This window comes from Prionailurus viverrinus, chromosome D4 (genome assembly GCF_022837055.1).
Source record: "Prionailurus viverrinus isolate Anna chromosome D4, UM_Priviv_1.0, whole genome shotgun sequence".
NCBI lineage: Eukaryota > Metazoa > Chordata > Mammalia > Carnivora > Felidae > Prionailurus > Prionailurus viverrinus.
This window is the reverse complement of record NC_062573.1, coordinates 11,358,423-11,381,514: the sequence shown is the minus strand read 5'-3', so window position 1 is coordinate 11,381,514 and position 23,092 is coordinate 11,358,423. Positions and strand designations below refer to the sequence as shown.

Sequence of the window (23,092 nt, the reverse complement as noted above, 5' to 3'; positions counted from 1 at the left end):
CATGGAGGTTCTTTGGGATCTAGCATCTTACTTTCCAGTTTGGGTCCTTCTTTTGCACCCAAAGCTAATCTCCACACAAGAGAATGAGAATTAGTACATTTGATCACTTAGCCAGCCAGTCTGATAGCTGCTGTGAGAAATCAAGCTACATAAAACATACAACAGGTCCATCACAGTGGCTGGAAAGTGATGAGATGACTATGCTTGTCATGGGTGGGACCAGGATTTGGAGCCGGGTCTATGTGGAGACCTGTTCTGCTGAGTCCCCACCCCTGCTTATCTGTATCTGTCCATCTGCAGACTCGTTTCTCGACCAGAAAATGCCCTTTCAACTCTTATCCCTCCCAAGAAGTACTTTTCTTTGCTATCACTTCAAACCCCAATTCATAAGCCTCATCCTCTGAGAAACCCCTTATCGTTCTTTCTAATTCTTCTCAAAAGGCTTCACAAAGAAATTCTTTGAAAACTACTGTACTACCGCTTTGCAAATTAAATATTCATATATTTTTGTCGATTGTGTATGTCATTGTGCGAGCTTGTAAATTCCCTTCTCAAAAAACAAGGGACACTTTCTTTCTTTTGGATACCACACAGCATTATTTTACCTATCAGGGTGCTCAAAACAGAAGTTTCATAAAGTATTAAAACTACAGAAAGTTAGCATTGTGAATCCCAGTATTGAGTAGTTCATTTGAATTATCCTTAAGTCTCTCAGATTTTTCCAACAAAGTAGCATTCAGCTGCTGTTCGAGCCTCTGCATAGTAGAAAGGAAACTTCACTGGGATTTGAAGGACTCAACTCTGCTACCAAATTGCTGTTTGGCTACCAGTCACTCCTATTACCCTTAAGTCATCCCTTGCTTGACCTTCTCTTCTGCCTACAACTGCTCACTGGCCATTGGGCATTATGCCTTTCAACTAAATATCTTCCAATATCCCCCTTTCTCTCCTAACTGTTCCCATTATCCCGGTTGAAGCCACCCACACTCTTACGTGACTTCCAAAATATACCCCCAACTAAGCCCCCATTTCACACTTTCCCATGCCACCCTTATTGCAATCTACCTCCCATGCAGTCACTATGAGGTTGAACAATGTAATACAACCACTCTTTTAACCCTTTATCAGTTCTCCCATTTACTATTAGAATAAAGACTTGGCCAGCAAGACCCCCGTGATCTGCCACTACGTGCTGCTCTGGCTTCACCTCCCACAACTCTTCCCTTACTTTCTCGGCCAAAACCACACCAGACTGCTTCCTATCTTAAAGCCAAAGGCATTTTTTTTCCTTCTTAGAACATCTGTCTCTGCTTGAAATCTTTCCCAATGCTAACTCTCACTCATTTTCCAGGTATTAGTTAAATAACACTTCATCTGAAAAGTAGACTCCCAAGTCTTATTATTGCTTTCTAATCCAATAGATGCACACCCACTATTCTGCTCCAACTAAATTAGAGCCTACTGTTAATTGGTATCTTGGAACACTGTATCTTTATTCAACAGTACTTACCACAAATTAAATAAGTAGATAAGATTACAAACACACACACACACACACACACACACACACACACACACAAGCACACATGTATGCCCACACACTACACCTAGACACCAGAGGATCTCAGGCCACTTTTATCTTACTTTTCATTGTATCTCAAGTAACCAGCATGGTACTTGGAAAACAGTAGGTGCTCAAGCAGCTGTGATAACTACACAGGTGAATGGTTTTAGGGGGTTCACATTTCCATGCTTGTTCTACAAACCGGGAAGTGACAAGGTATACTGGATGAAAAGACAAGAGCAAGACTTTGGAGTCAGCCAGATTTACACCTGATTCTTTGCTCTGCCTCTCACTGGTGACCTTGGGAGAGTCACTTTACCTCTCTGGTGTTGACATATCAGCTGCAAAATGGAGGCTATGGTGCCTCCCAGGGTGTTAATAATGAAGCTAAAATGGTATTATCCTGGCTCTCTCACTTCCTAGAAGGGATATCAGGGAGAATCACTTAACATTTCCATTTTTCTTCTGTATAAAGGGGATGAAAATAGACCCTGCTTCTCAGGGCCATTGTGAGGATCACATAAATTAATAGATAGTTAATAGATGGCAAGTGCTTAGAATGCCCTCAGCATGTGCTGAGTTAATATCATCACCACCATCATCATCATTACTGTTACTATTATTAATACTAAACATACTTGGTAAAGAGTTTGACATGGAGTATTTCTTAATAAATAGTGGTCATTATTACCACTCCTACTATAACCACTACTATTATTAATTAGATGATGGAATGGGGATGATAATGATTATAATGGTGATATTTCTTCCCAATTCTGACTTTTGTTGACATGACCTCAAAATGCTAGGGTGAACCCTGCCCTGTGATAATATCCTATTACATTTTCATGCAAAACTGTCTAAAAGTACTGTTTTTTTAAAAAAGATAATCATTCTTTATACATAGAACAATGCTTCTCATTCTACCATCTTTTGATTCTTCAGATTGTGAGACATGATAAATCCTGCTTCTTCAGATCTCTCAGGGAGGCTTTCCTAATGAAGCTGCATGTCTAATCTTCATATAATTTGGCCAACTCAATCCTCATTCTGTTTGCTCTTATATGAGAATGGTCTTATGTTTTAATTTCGTAGGTACCTCTATATTTATTAACAGAGAAAGAGGTCTTTGACATTTTGTTGAGCAAAAAACAGCAATTTCTAAACAGCTTTACTGAGATTTAGTATGTGTGTGTGTGTGTGTGTGTGTGTGTGTGTGTGTGTATGTGTGTGTAGATAGAGAGAGGGAGAGAGGAGTTTTAAGAATGTTCAAGAAAATGTTAATTCTGGATATTTCTGGGTGATGGGAATTTTATTTTCTACTTCATTAAATGTCTTTATTTTTTAACTGCCTGAATAGCCTACATAGGATACTTATTTTTTAATAGACTGAAAGATTAATTTAAACATTTTAAAATTCCATTAACTGTACTTATAGGATGATTTAAGGCTGAATTAAAAATATGTGGATAGAGTTAGAAAAATTGAAGGGCAGGATAAATAAAGGCTAGGTCAGTGGAAAAGGAACCTCATGGAATGAATTTTGCTAACTTGTAACACTTCATTGGATAGGCATCAATAAGCCTACAAAGATACTGGTCAGTCTAACAAAGCTCAATTCCATGGTGCCCATGGCTTCTGCCCCCTGCCCAGATTTTGGGTCAGTGATCCAACCAGTGAAGTGCGAGTATCTGCCCATACCTAAAGGTCATCTGGAAGACTTGGCCTTGGTTCACATGCTGGGTCCGGTTGTTGTAACCATGTAGCATCTCTCCAAAGAGGGTGTCGTTGAATTTGGAGTCGGGTTTGAGGCATTTGGGGCCCTCGCAGACATCTGAGAGCATTAGGCAGGATTTTCCATCAGGAGCCAGCTTGTATTCCTCCACACAACTGCACAATAAAACAGAGCCAAGAGTTAGCTCCGCATGCTGGATGCCCCCATTGTGGATGACCTAAAACCAAGGCCTCCTTTGCCTGCAAAACAGGTCAGAGTTTAGGAATGGAGACAGCTATTCTGGCTGGAATCTATCTAGGGCACAGGTGTCTAGAGAGAAGCACATTAATCCTGCAAATTGGTAAATTCAGGGAAGTCATTTGTGACATTTTGGAGGAGTCGAGGGGGAAACCAGAGTGCACATCTACGCACAAAGCAAATTTAAAAACTGTTTTCCATGAACACACAGACTTTAAAAAGCATGACAGACCAATTCGCAGGGAATTATCAACTAGTTTCTCAAACCAGAATCTATTCCCAGTGTATCTGTCCACCAAGGTTGAAGACTAGCAAAAACAAGGTTGTTATTGCCCTTGTAACTCAGAGGTGATCCTTCCAGGACCACGGACAGCTCACTGCAGCCGCGGCTTCTGCTCAATTAGCAATATACCTAGTCTCTGTTGGCCTCTAACTACCCAATCCTAACAGCAGAAGGGCCTTTGACATGCCTTTGAGTCAGGGACTAAACCGGTCCTCCTCTGTGGACTAAATAGGCATCTGAATGGGGTGTGGAAATAATATTTGCAATCTGGGGATGTTTGTAGTGAAAAAGGAATCTTTTAGGCATGGGGAAGAGGAGGAAACAGAGGTCTCAGCTCCTGAAAAATCAATCCAGAAATGGGAACTCTTTTAGTCTTTACATGTTCATGGCCTTTGGCTATGCACTGGGAAAAGGGTGCACATAAGAGATAAGACACACAAAAGAATAGGCTGCTCAACTGAAAAAACTTGTATAAATATCATCTTTGCTCCTTTGGACCTATGTGAACCCCAGCAAGTCATTTAACTTCTTTGATCTTCAATTTCCTCATCTGTAGAATGGGGTAGAAACTCCTACCCTATATTAATTCATTAGGCTGCTATAACATCCTTGGATACATTGGCTGCAAAAAGAGGAATTGAAAGGTACTTCGCAAAATAATTACAGTAATGATGGAAATGGTGGTGTTTATTGAGCAGACACTTTCCATGGAAATTTCATATATTTCTATTTTTAAATGTTTCTTTTTGAGAGAGAGAAAGAAAGAACACAAGCCGGAGAGAGTTAGAGAGAGAATCCCAAGCAAGCTCCATGCTAAGCCTACTGTCAGCACAGAGCCCGACGCAGGGCTCTACCCCATGACACTGAGATCATGACCCTAGCTGAAATCAAGAGTTGGGCACTTAACTGACTGAGCCACCCAGGTGCCTCTTGTATATTTATTTTCTGGCCATGAAACAAGTTAATTTCATCATTCCTGCTTTACCCAGAATCAAAATGAGGAGACAAGTAAAGCAGGTCACACTGTAAGCAAGAGGCAAAGTGGCATTCAAATTTGAGTCTGTTTAGCAACAAAGGGACCTTTTTCTACTCTTGTCTTCTCCAAATCCAGTTGTTTCTACTTGCATGAAATGACCCTGGGTAAGGCTGTGCCAGTGAGAGGCAGTAGAAAGCAGGCAAGCTCTTATTTGTGAAAATCTATTGACTCTGACTGCAGAGAGACTCCGAAACTCATACAGAAGAAGGGAGAGGCTCTATGCGATGGTTTGGGAAGAAAATATTCCTAGGTTGAAAGAACCAGTAGCTGATGCCAGACACGTGGAACTCAACTGAAGGCAGGAAGCAAATAGGAAGAGCTGAAACGCTGACTCAAGATCACTCTAGTGAAAAGCCAGGAATGTCTCCTGCATAAAGCAAGCTGTCACTCTTCCCTTGTTCTCTTATCACCTCTAGTGTGTTGAACAGATGCACCAACTGTCCTTCCTACATGCTTCTGCCCAAGTACAGCAGAAGGTTGTTGGAAGAAGCCCTGTCCTGGTGCCTTCATCAAGTCTATCCCCTCTTCTTTTTGCATTTGTTAAATGTAAGTAACTCTCCCTTGATAAAGGTGGAGTACACATGACATGAGTTACATGAATGCACAGAGTATATGGTAAGTTCCTAACGAAGTCTAGTTCCAGCCATCTATTCCCAGGAGTTCCCAGCAAATATGAGAAATGGTTTACTGGAGTAGAGCTTCCTCTCTTTATACACACACACAGACACACACACACACACATGCACACACGCATGCACCTGTGAATAAATATACTCTTGTTATAAATGATTAAACATTATCAAAGTCTATAGAGTTCTTCATTTCCACTCCTCACATATTTTTACTTAATATCAGTAGTCATCATTGTTAACTATTATGTATTCTTCTAGGGTTTTAAAAATACATTTATAAATACAATATTACGCATATAATTATATATATAAATGTTCATAATAAACTCGTAAGTACACCCTACATTATCATTATTATAAGATATGCATTTGTACTTAATACTATTTCTTAGAGATCTTTTCAAACCAGTATTCATATAGATCTATCTTTCTGATGGTTATTTGGCATTGCACGGTATAAATGTACCATAATACCTTTAGCTAATCTTTATTAATGAGCATTTTGGTTGTTTATAGCTGTTTATTATTGCAAATGGTATCATAATGAAGATCTCTGTACATATATCATTCTGTACATGTATGTGTTTCTACTAAAAAAATCTTAGAAAAAGGATTGCTGGGTCAGTGGTTTATGAATTTAAAAATTTTGGTAGATTTAATAATGGCTGTCTGTTGGGGCTCTACCAGTCTACAATCCTATCACTGATGATTGAGAAAGCCCATTTCCCCATAACTTTCATGTTCATTATCACCAATATGGGATAGGAAAAAAACTCATTTTTGTTTTGCTTGGCATTTCCCTGATTACTGCTGAGGTTCCCCACCTTTTGATGTCATGGCCATGTGTATTTCTCCTTCTATAGGTTGTCCATCCATGTGCTTTAACCATTTTCCTATTGTGATTCTTGTCTTTTTCCTTATTGGCTTATGTATGCTTTGCATATTTTCTGGAGTTCTCCTTCTCCTTTCATACATATTGAAATTTTCTTTCATTCTGTACTTGTGTTTTAACCTTACTTTTGATATCTTATAACCTCTCTATCTTGGTCCTTAACTGCTTCTGAATTTGGTGCAATGCTTAGGAAGCGACAGATGATAAAACACATTTCTATATATTATTCTAGTATTTATATAGGTTTTTAAAAATCTTTGGTTGTTTAATCTGTATGGATTTAATTTTGTGCATGATGTGAGTGGTTATTTTAACTTCATTATTTTCAAAATGAGTAACCATTACCTGAAGGGTCCATCTGTTCACTAACTAATGTAAAATACTATTTTGTCATATACTAAATCACTATGTATGCCATGTATACATGGTTGGAATTTTTCCTATTTAGCTGTCTGTATTTTCCTGCAATAATTCTATACTACTTGAGGGGTTCCTGGGTGGCTCAGTCAGTTGAGCATCCAACATCAGCTCAGGTCATGATCTCAGGGTTCATGAGTTTGAACCCCACATCAAGCTCTCGGCTGTCAGGGCAGAGCCTGCTTTGGATCCTTTGTCTCCCTCTCTCTTTGCCTCTCTCTCTCTCTCTCTCCCTCTCTCCCTCTCCCTCTCCCTCTCTCAGAAATAGAAAAAACATGAAAAAGATTATATACTACTTGAATTACTGTAGCTTTGAGGCGTGGTCTGGATATAGTCAAGTAAGTCTCCTCCCCATTGTAAACACTAATTTTCTATCTCAAAACTTCCTCACTCGCCTTATTATTTTCCCATTCAAATGAATTTTAATTTTGACTTGTCAAATTCCACATAAAACCCTAGTAGAATTTTGGGTGATATCACATTGAATTTGTAGACCAATGTGGGGGGAATTAAAAAAAATGTTCCCCTGTAAGAAATACATATTGAGACTCAACTCTATGTTGGGCACCACCACCAACTGTGGCAGAGACAATGTCTTCCATTCGCTACACTGGGTCCTCTTTCTGGATGTGTACCATAGACTGTGCAACCAAGCTTCCCCTGCAGGTGGGCCAGAGGGGCCACGTGACGGGATTCTGAATGATGGAATCTGTGCTGACGTGATGCAAGCTGCTGCCAGACTCAGACCTTCAAAACATCCTGTCTGATTCTCAAGCCCCCTCTTCTCTTGCTATGGCAAGTTTGGAGAGCATGTGATCGAAATGCGTACTTGCGGTTGGAGAAGTTCACCTCAATCACAATGGATCTTGCATGAAAAGCGTATAATAAACTTTTGTGTACACGTTTCCGGCTTGAGAGGCTTCATTTGTTACAGCAACACAGCTGATCTTATCCTAGGATCTTTACAGTTGTGACTTTTCTAATTCAGAAATAGTTTGTATCTCCATTTATTAAGTGTTCCTTTAATGTTTTTTAATTTTTTTTATTATTTTTTGTAAACACTGTTTTCCCGTTATTTAGATTTTTAAAGGCTCCAAAACCAGTGTGGCTCAAACACCTTTTATTACAATCAAAACTTAATTTTTTATATGAAATATAATTTCTTGTCAAATTGGTTTCCATACAACACCCAGTGCTCATCCCAACAGGTGCCCTCCTCAATGCCCATCACCCACTTTCCCCTCTCCCCCACCCCCATCAACCTTCAGTTCATTCTCAGTATTTAGGAGTCTCTTATGGTTTGCCTCCCTCCCTTTCTGGTTTATATATTAAGCGTTCCTTTAAAGCCTTCTCTGAAGTTTTAGACTTCTGGTCGTAAACGTCTTCTTGGGGCTTATTCTTAGGTATGGGTACAATATGCAGGGTTCCACAGGTTACAGACATGCATTTTAGATGCAGATCACCAGGGGCCAAATCCTGATTTTGTCTCCCATTAGCTGTGTTGCCTTGGACAAAATGCTTAGCCTCTCTGTACTTGCTCTGCTTACCTATAAAGAAGTACTCACCTCAAAGAGCCACTGTGAAGATTAAATGAGTTATGTCTGGAATTTGGTATATCCAAACTTACAGCCAGTGGTCGCTGCTATCATTACATCCTTTTCCACTACAGAAGTAGAATCAGGTTTTCACTTATGTTTTCCCTTTTATTTTCTAGTAGAAACTGCTGATATTGAGGAAAGCTATTACTGATTTCTATAAGTTGATTTTTCACCGTACCACATAAGGAGCTCATCAGTTCTAATACATGTACCAGATTTTTCTAAATGGATGAGTATATATTTGCCTCATTTAGGCATTAGAACTATGCTAGGATTTTGGAATAAATTAGAAAACAGCCATTTTAGTTTCTTTCTCTGGTTCAGTTTATATAAGAGAGTGGTTGTGCATTCCTTAATGATTTGATAGGACCTGCCTATAAAACCCATGAGCTCATGACTTCTTTTCAATTGTAGATATTTAGCTCTCTGATCATTTTATTTTATGTTATCTGTCTGTTTAGATTTTCTACACCATCATGACTGAAACTTGGTAATTTATATTTTCCAAGAAAATAATGCATTTTATCAAGACTTGCAAATTTATTGGTATAAAGTTGTACACAGTATTCTCATTAAATTTGCTTTATCTTCTGTGCTTCTATGGGTATGTCTCTAGCTCATTCCTAATGTCCTTGTGTTCTCTCTCCCTCTCTCATTTCAAAAGGCTTTTGCATTTTATTGATGAGGCTCCTTTTTTTCACCTATTTCATTTATTTCAGCTTTTATTTGTATTAATTCCTTCCTGCTGCTTTCTTTGACTTTGTTATATAATTCTTTTTCTAGCTTCTTGATTTGAATGCTTATTTGTTTATTTTCAATCTGTCTTGCTTCTCAATACATGACACGGAGCTCTGACTGCCTTGCCCATGTTCCATGAATGTGAATATACAGTCTGCCTGCTCCTACTCATTTCTAAGGACGTGGTCATTTAAGTTTGATTTTTCTCCTTACTCGAGTGTTACTTAGGAGGTTTAGTTGTTTAAATGTAAAAAAAATTCTCAAATAGACCGATGCATCTGCTAACTAGACTGCTGTTAATATGTAATATTATTCCATTCTAGTCTGGAATATAGCTTGTATAATTTCTACTTCGGTGAATTTACTGAGATTTCATGCTCCCTTACTTAAGGGAGACACAGGTGTGGAGCTCAGAGTTAATTAAACCAGGGTTCAAAGGGAAGCTATGCCCCTTATCAACCATATGACCCTGATACAATCTATTAACTTCTGTAGGCCTCAGTGACACAATCTATTAAATGGGGATAAAAGTTATCCTTACCACATAGCTTATGTGAGAACCGACATAACTTACCTAAAGGACAAAATAGTATCTGTCGTGTAATAGACAATGTGAAACATATGGTGCCGTTGCAACACTGCTCTTGGTAAATGATACATCCATACATATAGCATTCATGTATTTTAAATAGATAAGTGTATACATAATTATTACAGTTCAAGTTAAATATGTACATTATATACATATGTATGCCTGTGTATTTATATTCTTATGCATATACATATATACACACACATATATACATGTACATATATACACATACATACATACACACATACATGCAAAGCTCAGCCCTACAGTTAAGATTCCAGTCTAGTGGAATATTTCCCTATATACAAACTGACCTGCTCCTTATTACAACCTGAATTAGGTAGAATAATGGTGCCCCCAAAATGTCTGTGTCTTAACAACCATAGGTCCTTACAACCTATGGATATGTTACCATACATGGCAAAAGGAACTTTGTAAGTATGATTAAGACTTTCGAGGTGGGAAGATTGTTCTTGATTATCTAGTTGGACTCAATGTAATCAAAAGGGTCCTTATAAGGGGAGCCTGGGTGGCTCAGTTGGTTAAGCATCTGACTTCGGCTCAGCTCATGATCTCACACTTGGTGAGTTCGAGCCCTGCATCAGGCTCTGTGCTGACAGCTTGGGCCCTGGAGCCTGCTTTGGATTCTGTCTCTCTCTCTCTCTCTCTCTCTCAAAAATAAATACACATTAAAAAACATTTTTTAAAAGGGGGTCCTTATAAGAGCATAAGAAGTAGACAAATGTGTCAGAGTCAGAGAAGGAGATATAGTGTGGAATCAGAGGAGAGACAGAAAAAGACTGTTCCTCTGGCCTTAAGAATCTTGCTGATGCCTCAGTTTTAGGAATTATGACCTCCACAGGTGTAAATAATAAATCTGTGAGGTTTTAAGCCGCTACGTTTGTGGCAATTCATCATCAAAGCATTAGGAAACTAAAGGAAGACCGTAACAGGGAGGCATTGCTCACGTTCAGATGAGAAAACCGGTAAGTGACTTGCCCATGGAGATACACCTTGTTTACCGTGGTGCTAGGAAGCAGACCTGGGAGTTCATATTTCAAAGCATGTGTATGAGTGTGTGTGTGTGCCATGTGTGTGTGCGTGTGTGTATGTGTGTGTGAGAGAGAAATTTTAGCCATATTACACCTGTAGGTTCATGGTTATTTATTTATTTATTTTTGTCTGGAGGTAGGAAAGGATTGTGGCTCAACAGGAGAGGAAGGAGGGGAGATAAAAGGTTTGGGGCATGCTTAGTAAGACAGAGATGCGGGGAGGGGAAAAAAACAGAGACTCATAAAAACATAGGGACTCAGAGGTAAATGATCCTCTGAGTTTTGAAACACGAGAAACTCTCTCCCCCAAGCCACCTCAGGGCACAAGATGGATGATTTATGCAAAGGTCTGTTTAGTTGTTGGTTTTTTTTTTTTCCATGCGACATAATTATACAGTTTCTTTAGAACATTCTGTCGTCTGGGAGATTTTCTTACAGAAATTCTAAAGAGTGTAGGCTCACAGGAAACCAGCCAAGATCTGCAAGGAACTATATTTATACATATGCCAAAATGAAAACCATAAAATAAGTACAAAGATACAAACTGGGCATTTTAGCTGTAGGCAATGAATGTGTTACCCTTAACACACCTATCACATTATAGAGAATACTAGAACTAGATGGGCCTTTAGAGATTGTACCATAAAACCTATACGTGTTTAGCCAAGAGCATGTTTTATTTAATCCCTACAGCAACATCACGAGATGGGGAGTTTCATTCCAACACAGCCACCAAGGACCTCGAGGCTGGCACTTTAAAATTCCACAACCAAGATCATACCGGCACTTTGGAAAAACCAGTACCTTGCCCTGGATCTTCTTACTCCACATCTAGTACTCATTCCATTTCGGCACAAAAGAATATTTCCGATCTGCTTGTCTTTCAAAAGAGGAATCTGGGACCTTAGAGAGGTATGGCATTTACACAGATTCTCCAAGCAGGGTGTTTATTTATTCATGTATTTACTTGCTCAGTTATTCATTCATTCCTCAACGGTTTGTGGAGCCTATAAAATTATAGATGGCAATGCACAGACTAGAAAATTTTTTCTTTAAATGGCAAAAAGAATCAGATCCTGGAGGGGGCCCTGGGGAATGTAAAAACATAGAAAACGTAAGGTCAGAAGAGCTCAACACTGACTTGGACCAACGTCAGGGCTGAATCTGAGTATCCCACCACAAGACAAGACCGTAGCAGGTGCCGTCCAGCTTTACTGAATCGGACCCCTGAAATGAATCCCACCCTGGGGCTGTCCGGACCATGACTCTCTGTGGCCTAGAAGGTAAAGTCCTGAGCCACAGGAACCCTACAATCCAATATCATGGGGGCCTTTCTCATGAAGGCCCTTGGGACTGTCCCCACATTAACCAAAATAAAGATTAGCAAAACTGTTTTCAGGGTGGTCTCCATCTGAAGGTTTCACTCAAGGGAAAGATTTAGTTTCCAGAAAAAGCCATTTTGAATGTAAGGTACCCAAGGGTATTCTTTAGAAAAGAAGGAAAGAAGGAAAGGAAAGGAAAGGAAACAGAATTCCATGGGGGAATTCTGGTTAACTTATATAATGATGTATCTACTCTAAGACCCTCAACACTTGTGAGAAACATTAGCATGTCACCTAACACTAAGAAAAACATTTTAAAAAAATCTTTCAAAGCATTGATAGTAAAATGCATCCTGATTTCAGAGATGTTAGAAAGTGGAAAATGTGGGCACTTTAGAACCAGTGAATTATGATATATCACCACCGCAGGACTTGTCAGAGCCTTTACTATCCTCAGGTGCACCATGAACCTTAAAGGCAGTTATAGAGTATAATTTCCCATCCACATAGGAATGTGACCACTGAGCTACCCTTTTCTGCCTTTCAGCTGCATATGGGACTCATGTTTCTCAGATCCCACAGTGGAAAAACCTCTCTGAATGAATGGATGAACTCTGTGTGCTTCAGTCAAATGTCTGTGAATATGTTTTACACCTGAGCTTTTGCAAAATACTTCAAGCAGCAGGGAGCATAAGGTTGTGATGTCTGCCGAGAACCTGGTATGTGGATGTTCTGTGCTAACTATGGGAGGTAAAATCCCGTTTCTCCGATCAGAAGTCACAGAGGTGAAAATGCAGACCCTAACCTAAAAGTCAGAAACCAAAACAAAACAAGTGGTAAATAAACACATCCCACACCTCTCCAACCAGTTACTGAAAGTCAAAATTAAGATCACTATCTTCCCTCTGGAGGTCAGCGTTTGCCACTCCTAGAGAGGATGTGTGGCTAGACGTGCTCTTTCGGCCCAGATTTTTAAACACATTTTCATTACATTGTTAATAAAATTACATTTACATCACATTCAAATCTGAAGAGAGATGCTTGGGTTATCTCCTGTCCCAACTTTACCTCCTAAATGGCTGTGAGATCCTTCTGGGCCACGGTTTCCTCCTCTGAAAGATCTGAGAAATACTTGTAACTTCAAAAAATATTAATGACCTTGATCACAATTTCTTATTTAAAAATACAGGGAACAAAATTATACATACAGGGAACATCTCTCTTAGCAAATTATGCCAGGAAAAGGTGTTTACCCCCTGAAACAAACAAAACACAATAAAACAACAAAAAACACAACCTTCCTTTTGTCAAGCCAGGACTACTATATAATCCACCATATGTTTGGGGTGGGGGGTGTTGTTTGTTTTGCCTTTTATGTTTACGTCAGTTGCCAAGAAGCAAAGAGCTAAATTTATCTCCAGTTGAGTAATGCCCCCATTTCAGGCTCCTGCAACCATTTGCTCTCTCTGTCCTTACACATGGCTCCGGTCAGTCCTAACTTTATATGACATGCTTTTTTAATAGGTTGGATTTATGTGGATAATATTAAGTCCTTGTCAAAGAATGCACGAAGTACTTCATAAACACACATACACAAAAGATACCAACTTGGTTGCTAGGTAACCAAGCAACCTGTAATTGCTTGGGGATGCTCCCTCACCTGTAAAGATTCATTCTAAATGCTTCAGCTCAGTTTCTGATGACCTTCTCAACTTCTCTCAAATTCACCTGCTTCTCTCTACCCTGCTAGTACCTGTTGCTCTATCAACATCAATCAGGACCAAGTGAGGCTCAGCCACCTGTCCTCAGTGACCCCTCTCTCCCAGAGTACAAACTCAATGCCTATTTGCGTTCTCAGCATCCCATAAAAGGCCAGGTACAGAGTAGGTGCAAGAAATCCTAGATAGATGAATTCCTTAATTCAACGGTTACGGTTTTGAAGAAGTTCTTGGGGCAAACAGTGGGGAGTGACAATGGGGATACCCAGGTGACTACGACCTAGTCCCTGATCATGAAGACTTCACAGTGCAATGAGGTCCACACAGGAAGGCAGGTAAGTCAAAAGAGCAACGGGGTGACCACAGAGAGAAGCACTGGGGTGCTGTGTGATCCCAGAGAAAGATACTTTACTCAGTTGTGTAGACCAGGGGCTGGCTATCAAGGCAGCTGGCAGGAGGTCCAGTCTGCAGGGTGTCCAGATATCACTGGGATAAATTAGAATTCAAAGCTACCAAACAGTCCTTGCAAGAGCATCTTGTGGGTCGAAATGAAAAAAATACAAATCAAAATAAAACAAGAAAAAAGGTCCTTTCTTTGCACGCCCTAACCCCACTTGCTAAATCCCCAGCCAATATTTAAACAGTATCCACTTGAAAGGGCAAGGTGTTCTATTACCCAGCTCCAGGGTAACTACACTTCTCACTCCTGCACCCCATGGGGCTCAGAGAAGACTTGTCAGAGAAGGTTATATCCACACTGACTCTTGATGATGAAACAGAGCTGTCTAAGCTAAATGGCCACAGGCAAGGGGTGGGGACTGATGGTACAGAGGAGGAGGAGAGGCAGATGGACAACATTGTCAAAATTCCAGATGCGCAGGCCAAGAAGAGGACTCATTCAGGAAGAGGGACACAACTGGAATTGCAGCTGGAAAGACTGGGCTGGGGACAACTGCTTTAGCCATGTTAAGTGAAGAACATCATTTAACAATTATTATGTGAGCACCTACTAATTGCCAGGCACTGTTCTAGGTGCTGGAGATAGGGTGGTAAAGAAGACCTACAATTCCGTCCCCAAGTGATTAAATTAGCTGGCTTTATACCTATTAGACTGGCCATAACTGCCATTCGCTGGGTGCTCACGCATGCTGGCCTCTGTGCATGCATAATTCCATTCAATCCTCACAATTGCATCTGATTCTACTTAAAAGGAAAGGCTCACAGAAGTTTATGGACTTGCTTAAGACCACGTAGCTAGAAGTGGCCAGAGGCGAGGAATAACAGCAGGTCTGTCCTGACTGAGACTAGAGCCCCACAGCCTGGGTTGGAGCCCTAATGCCCCCATGTACCAGCTGTGTGACCTTGGGAAAGTCACAGAGCTATTCTGTGCCTGGTTTTCTTGATGGTAACTGGCGATCATAATAGTACGTCCCTTGTAGAGTTGTTAGGAGAATTAAAAACCGGCTCTTGTAATCGAAGCACTAACCACAGCCATGGCACAGAAGAGGCACTTCATAAAAGTTAGCTGCTGTGACTCACCTAGCTGCAGAGGGGTTTATTGAACCTGAGCCTACCCAAGGAACTCAGCAAGGTCACAGAGCTCTGATCCAGTCTGGAAGGTCTCCTTGAGCAAAGGTTTGTTTCCCTTGCTTAATTCAATTAGGTGCTACATCTCTCTACCAACTCTCTCACAAGTACCTGCTAATGGCTTTCATTGTTTTGTTTACAGTGCTTCTAACAAGTGTGGGTAACTTCTCATTTGCATCCTTAATAGGCAATCTTCAAAACATGTTGACACTGCAGTTGGTTTTAGGAGACCTGGGTTTTATTTTCTTTTTTTGTCCTGTTTATCAGCATTTGGATGGGCTTCAACAGCTGCCAGCACACTCCCCCCCATTCATTCTTATTTAAGACTTTCAGAGTTCTTCTTATATTTTGGATATTAACCCCTTATTGGATATATCAACACCAAAAACAGCAACAACAACAAACAATCCAATCAAAAAATGGCCAGAGGACCTGAATAGACATATTCCCTAAGGAGACGTACCAATGGCCAACAGATTCATGAAAAACTGTTTCAATATCACTGCATGTCAGAAAAATGTAAATCAAAACCACAATGAGATATCCCTTCAAATCTGTTGTTAAGGCTAGTATCAAAAAGACAGGAAATAACAGGTGTTGGCAAGAATGTGGAGAAAAGGGAACCTCAGTGCGCTGTCGGTGGGAATGCAAACTGGCGCAGCCACTATGGGAAACAGTATGGAGTTCCTTAAAAACTTAAAAACAGAACTACCCTACGATCCAGCCTGAAGAAAATGAAAACACTAATCAGAAAAGATATGTGCACCTGATGTTTACTGCAGCATTATTTACAATAGCCAAGATATGGAAGCAGCCCAAGTGTCATCAATAGATGAATGGAGGGGCTTGTGGGTGGCTCAGTCCATTAAGTGCCCAACTTCAGCTCAGGTCATGATCTTATGGTCCATGAGTTCGAGCCCTGAATCAGGCTCCGTGCTGGCAGCTCAGAGCCTAGAGCCTGCTTCGGATTCTGTGTCAATGTCTTTCTCTGCTCCTCCCCCACTTGCGCGCGCGCTCTCTCTCTCTCTCTCTCAAAAATAAATAAACATTTTTTAAGAAGTTATAGATGAATGGATAAAGATGTGGTGTGTGAAAATAAATAAACATTTTTTAAGAAGTTATAGATGAATGGATAAAGATGTGGTGTGTGTATATGTAGACACACACACACACACACACACACACACACTATGGAATACCACTCAGCCACATACAAAGAATGAAATCTTTTTTTTTTTTTTTCAACGTTTTTATTTATTTTTGGGACAGAGAGAGACAGAGCATGAACGGGGGAGGGGCAGAGAGAGAGGGAGACACAGAATCGGAAACAGGCTCCAGGCTCCGAGCCATCAGCCCAGAGCCTGACGCGGGGCTCGAACTCCCGGACCGCGAGATCGTGACCTGGCTGAAGTCGGACGCTTAACCGACTGCGCCACCCAGGCGCCCCCAAAGAATGAAATCTTACCATTTGTGACAACATGGATGGACCTAGAGGGTACTATGCTCAGGGAAATAAGTCAGACAAAGAAATAAAAATACCACACGATTTCACTGATCTGTGGAACCTAAATATCAAAACAAAGAACACCAACAAAAAAAAAACAGTCATAAATACAGAGAACAAGCTAGCGGTTGCCCGCGGGGAGGCGGGGGCAGGGAAGGACAGGGGCAAAACAGGGGAAGGGGCTTGAGGAACAAGCTCCCAGTCTCATGTGGTTGCAAAGTACAACATAGTAAATAGAGTCAGTACCAGTGTATTAAGTTTCTATGGTGACAGATGACAAGTACACTTACTGTGGTGAGCGTCCCCTAACGTATATAAATGTCAGATCACTATGGTGTGCATCTGAAACTAATTTTGTATCCCAACTCTGCTTCAATTAAAAAAAAAGAGACTTTCAGAGACTTTTCCTCATAGGGAAAGTTAGGTGATCCTGTCTCACAAACCTAAAAACCAAGAACTTGAACACCTCGAATCACTGAGCAAGTGAGGGGCTATTGTCCCTACTCATCATTCACTGTAATTATTTTATTTAACAAATACATACAGTGCCAACTCTGTGCAGGGCCCTGTTCAGAAGCACTTTACAGACACTCATGGAAACTGTGAGGTAATGCATTTTAGTCCTCATCACAACTCCATAAAGAGATACTATTATCACGCCTATTTTACAGAGGAGGAAAGGGAGACACAGAGATGTTGAGTAACTTGCTCATGGTCACGCAGCAAGGAGGCAGCGAGCTACATTACTAACCATGTGACCTTGGACACACGACTTACCCTTAAGGGAGTAATAAACAGTAAGTAACTGTGCACTCTTCACAAGCATCTTTATATTGGGGCAAATATTAAAAGTTTAGACACGAGCAAACTGAAGATCAGGGGTTCTCAGAGACTTGCCCAATGCCTAAGAGAGAGTTATCTCCAGAGCTTGGATGAGAACGGAGTCTGTCGATTCCCCTTGACCTCTGCAGTGTGCTTCACTGGAAGGTGGTGACAGTCGCTATGTCACAATCCATTACTGCTCTACCTGCTGTTCCTGCTGTTTTTTGCAACGGAAAGACCACCCCACCACCAGGTACACAGGGAGAAAAATAATGATAAGAACACGGCTGATTCTGTATTCAAGCTTCAGATCTAAGCCCATGCATAATTTACTCAACACTGCCCTGCAGTCACTTAAGCTGAGGAGAGACAGCTATAAATTCAGGTCTGCATACACTAATTTATTTCTTATTTATTTTGCTGATACATATCTAGGGCCTGCAGCAAGCCGTTGCAACACCTGCTCAAAGGCACCTGCAGCCCCCAGTGTAACTGAGGCAGAAGGGGAGACCCTAAAGCAAGTCCCAGAAGGAAAACTAGAACCCTGGACGAGAACCATGCAGATAAAATTAATTTTCTGTTACACTGAGTTCAAACTCATAGACGCTCCCCCACCCCCTTTTGCATAATATGTAGGACCGAACAGGCTCTTGCTAAATGCCTTATTCTGTTTTCCGATCTTAGCAAAGCACTGAGCATATTTCGATGACAGACATTCTTGCACGAGCACTGGATTATTTTTCTGAGTCACAGAATGTCAAAAGATGAGGACATTTTTAAATAGGAAGATGTCACCAGAAAGAGACTGAAGAAGAGAGGGGGAAGAAAGCAGTGCCATTTTCGAGGAATAGCTGAGGATCAAGCCCTACCCTGGAGGCCGTCCATGACAGAGGTAATTCCCAATTCACTCCTCCGGATGGAAAACTAGGTAAACTGGATGAAATGTTAGGCGTCATCGGCCAAAGATCTCATTTTGCATGTGGTCAAACTGCGGCCCAGAGAGGGAAAGGGACTTGTCCCAGGCTACTCAGCAAGCTGGCCCCAATGTGCCCATTCTTTCAGTCTCAGACACATTGTAAAACTCCACTGAGTCCTTAGCATTTGCCTGCATGGCTTCCTTTCCACCTCCTCGCCTCCACTTAATTATCCTTACAGATAGGGCGTTAGGGCATAGAGAGGCCATCCCTGAATTTGCACTGCTAACTCCCTGCAGAAACAGGGTAGACAGTCTGGCCCAAGCTTTTTCTCAAGCACACACCTCCTGGTTTCTCAGTGAGACTTTCAAGGTGCCTGCTCTGGTCTCCAAGCTACACTGGCCAGGGCTGCGGGGGAGACACAGAAGGGGCAGGGGGCTTCGGCACAAAACAGTCCTGACCCTAAGACACCGCCTGAGCACGGATTCCATTATTATAAGAATTAATCAATTATTTATTTTACTTCTTCCTTTCTTCTTCCCAATACCCCACAGAAGCCTTTTGCTTCTTGGGCTGAAAAAGCAGACGTGGAAAGGCCATTTCGTTGACGGGCAGGCCCGGTCTGGCCTGACTGCAGTTCCTGACCTTTTTTCCACATCTCCCACCGATGGGAAGGGCCTCGGGGACAGAGACTCACCCGCAGAACATGAAGATGGTGCTGGAGGTGGCATCATAGGGCAAAGGCAGCGTCTGCTGCAGGCACAGCTGCTCACAGCCACCGTTGAAGCCGTCCGAGCAGTCGATGCCTTTGGAGTGGTCGTAGCATCCGGAGCCGTCCTTCATGGGCCTCAGCTCCTCGGGGCACTGCTCGGGGAGAGAGCGACAGGGCAGTCACGGCCAAGGAGGTGGTGGGTCCCACTGAGCCCTCTCCTCCCACTTTCCGAGAAGGGCCATGTGTCAGAGACCACAGAGGGGGTGTCAAAGTCTTGTCTGGCCAATTAATAGTTGCATGGTCTCTCTGAACCTCACTGTGCCCACCTGTGAAATGGGACTTTTGTCAGCATCCGCCTGGTAGACGTGTGAGAATAGAAGGAGGTACCGTGGGCAAAGTGCTCAGAACAAAGTGCTCAGAACAAAGTGCTCAGAATGAAGTGCTCAGAACAAAGTGGCTCATGTGGCAACTGCACAGCAAGCCTTAGCTCCTATTACTATTGACACTGCGGGAATCATCATCATTATTGTGTTTACTATTATCCAGTAGGATCTGCCACTGATAAAAAAAAAAAATCACCCTGGCAGGCAGCCAGGTATATTTTAAAGAGTTCCTACCGACATGAGTTTTAAACTCCAGCTCTTCCTCTCCTCATTCTGTGACCTGGGACAAGGTACTCACCGTCTCTGAGCCTCAACCTCCTTATCTGTTAAATGCGCAGAGCACCTACACTTATGCATTTGTTGGGAAGCTTCAACTGGATCCTGGGAGTGCACGTCCTACTTCGGAATTTGGCACGCAATCTGGTACTCATCAAACGTGAGTTCTCTCCCTTCCTGTCTTGAATTTGTCTTTTCGTCTCCATCCCTGTTTCCAGAGTCCTGAATGGGACCCCTTCATGGCCACATAGGGAGCCTGCAAATTCCAGTTAGGTCTCCTCCACACCATCCTCCTAAGTTAGGTATTTCTCAATCATCACTCCCCAGCTTAAATAAGTAACTGCATTTTCCAGAACAGTAACACTTTGAATCTCCCTTCAGCTGATAGGCAAGGTCTTCTGTAGATGTTTCAGCTCCTGTTTCACCAGGAACACCTGTCTCCTGGACTCGTAGCACTCTGGTCCCTAAAAGTACCCTGGTGACTCCAATCTTGAGTGACCTCAGTCAAATGCTCTTCTGAGTGTGCCTGGCATCTGCTAAGTGCTCCATAATTGGAAGATCCTATACTGTAGGGACAACTGGCTATATAATTTATTTTCCATCATTAGATGAGCTGAGCTAATCTTGTCCAGTCCAGCAGACAGAGAAGCAGTTTCCAACTTCTCTTGCATTCAGGACCAAAAATGAGGTACTAGGTTTTAATTTCAGTCACCCTTGCTGGCATTTCCTGTCCACAAAGATTAACACCCAGAGCTCAGCCCTCCTCATCCATCACTGGACATCACTGATTAAAATGCCCCCACTGCACACCCCACACCCAGCTCTCCGGTCCCTTCTCCAAGCCTCCATCCTGAACCCCATCAATAACAAACACATACACACAGATCAATTCACAAAGACCACAATAACAATAACCACAAAAAAGAAAAAGGTCAATCCTCCTGGAAATTAAATTTCGCCTAAGAAGAATTCATAATTACCAATGCACAAGAATTCTTCGAGACATTTGAGACTGGCGCCAGGGAGGGTGACGGAGAAAGTAGGTTATAAATGGCCTTTGTCAAGCTGCAGAAAGGTTATAAAACTGGCTACATTTTGTGCTTAAAAAGAAAAATCAATTTTCCATGTGAGTGAAGTGCTGTAAATATTAATACAAGCTCAGAGGAAGTCCCTGCTTGTCTCTAAACATTCAATGTCAGACAGGAGGGCACCTGGTCATGGGGTCATTTGGGAGCCATTTACCGGTCCTCAGGGCTGGGTCTGTCTGTCTGCAGAGATTGGGAATTAGCACTGGAAAGAATGGCTGACCTTCTCACCAGGTGACAGGAGGTATCTGGGGCACGGAATTACAGTTCGTCCCATCCCCTGCTGATTCCCTACTACTTTTGTTCTTTATAAAAGTATGTTCTGGGGGCACCTGCATGCCTCATTCGCTTGAGCCGCTGACTTCAGCTCAGGTTATGATCTCAAGGTTCATAGGTTGGAGCCCTGCATCGGGCTCTGTACTGACAAAGCAGAGCCTGCTTGGGATTCTCAATCTCTCTCTCTCTCTCTCTCTCTCTGCCCCTCCCCAACTTGCGCGCTCTCTCTCTCTGTCTCTCAGAATAAATGAATAATCTTTAAAAAAATAAATAAAAAATTTTTCAAAAGTATGTTCTGTAATCCAGATAAGACCTAAACACTTTCCCTGTTTTTACTTAGTCCTTACAGCAAGCCTATGAGGTCGTGTGGCAGGCTGAGAATGGCTACCCAAGATATGTTTCTGTCTTTATCCCTGAAACCTGTGAATATCACCTTCTATGGTCAAGTTCTGGCAGATTAAAGTTCTGGAAGATTAAAGTTCTTGCATGGAGTTGACTACCTGGGTTATCGAAGTAGGTCTAAATGCAGCCATGAATGTCCCCACAGGAGAGAGGCAAAGAGAGATCACACGCAAGATGAGAAGGCCGTGTGCAGGCAGAGCTGAGATTGTAGCCACATGGCTATAAGCCAGCAAATGCTGCAACCCCCAAAAGCTGGAAGAGGCAAAGAAGCCACGTGGAGGGAACGTGACCCTGAGAGCACCATGACTTTGGACTTGTGCCCTCTGGAATGGAGACAGAATACATTTCTGTCATCTTAAACCACACAGTTTCTGTGCTTTGGTAGTCACAGGAAAGCAATACAGGTTGGTAGTCACATTAGTCCCATTTTACAGATCAGGAAACTGAGGAGAAGTGGCAGGTGTGGGGCTTTTCAGGCTTTCTGGCTCGGTAGCTCTTAACTGATACTCAGGCAACTCACTGCACTCCCCTGTCACTTACTGAATGGTAGATTTTTCATCTTGGGAAGTCAGAGCAAAGATGGATTTAGAGCTGACCTCACCGACTTACTGTAAAGTTGAGGCTCAGAGAGTAGGAGGGTGTCCATCACCGCAAATCCCCCAGCACATGAGTAGAGGGTACACAGCCAGTCCCCTAGTCCCAGCTTGGGGCCCCATCCACCATACTTACTACCCTTTATGTTAAAGCATTTTATGTCTGAAGACAAACTTGATGATGATTTACAGATGGGAAACTGAGGCTCAGAGAGGTGAAGGTGCTTGAATAACATAACACAGCAAATTAAAGGCAGAGCTAGAATTAAACTTGCATTTGATCTGTGACCATGGGAGAGGTGTTCTGAGTATATGAAGTGGGTTTTCCAATCACCATATGATCATCCCTTCATCCAGCGTGGACTTCATACCCTGAGTCCTTGTGGGTGGGAGAGGGCAGACTAGATCTAGTAATATCATTTGAGATTTGCAAATTATTTCAACTATTTCACAGTTTGTCATCTCTCTCCCCCCACCAAAATGCAAAGCTGGTAATACTATGGACCTTCCTGCCTTGTCCTCAGCTACACTGCACACTTAGCATAGCGTCTGGAACATAGTAGCCGCTTTTTTTTTTTTTTTTAATAAACCATCTGAGCGCCAGACAGGATGTATAGTATGTCTGTGTGTTTGGGTTTGGGTTTGGGTTTCAATCCAAACTCTGCTTCTTATAAGCTGTGTAACCTCTTGCCAGTGACTCAACATCATCTATCTTTATGTGA

General features: G+C 41.9%; 1 protein-coding gene across 5 annotated transcripts in view; it reads right to left on the bottom strand.

The window, feature by feature from the left end:
• ASTN2 (astrotactin 2) overlaps positions 1-23,092 on the bottom strand; it is an 876,392-nt gene that overhangs the window by 304,173 nt on the left and 549,127 nt on the right. For all 5 annotated transcript variants that reach the window (XM_047831063.1, XM_047831064.1, XM_047831066.1 and 2 more), the window contains 2 exons: positions 19,341-19,507; positions 3,266-3,454 (listed from right to left, as the gene is read on the bottom strand). In XM_047831063.1, the coding sequence (XP_047687019.1) occupies positions 3,266-3,454; positions 19,341-19,507 (356 nt within the window). The remainder of the gene's footprint in view (positions 1-3,265; positions 3,455-19,340; positions 19,508-23,092) is intronic.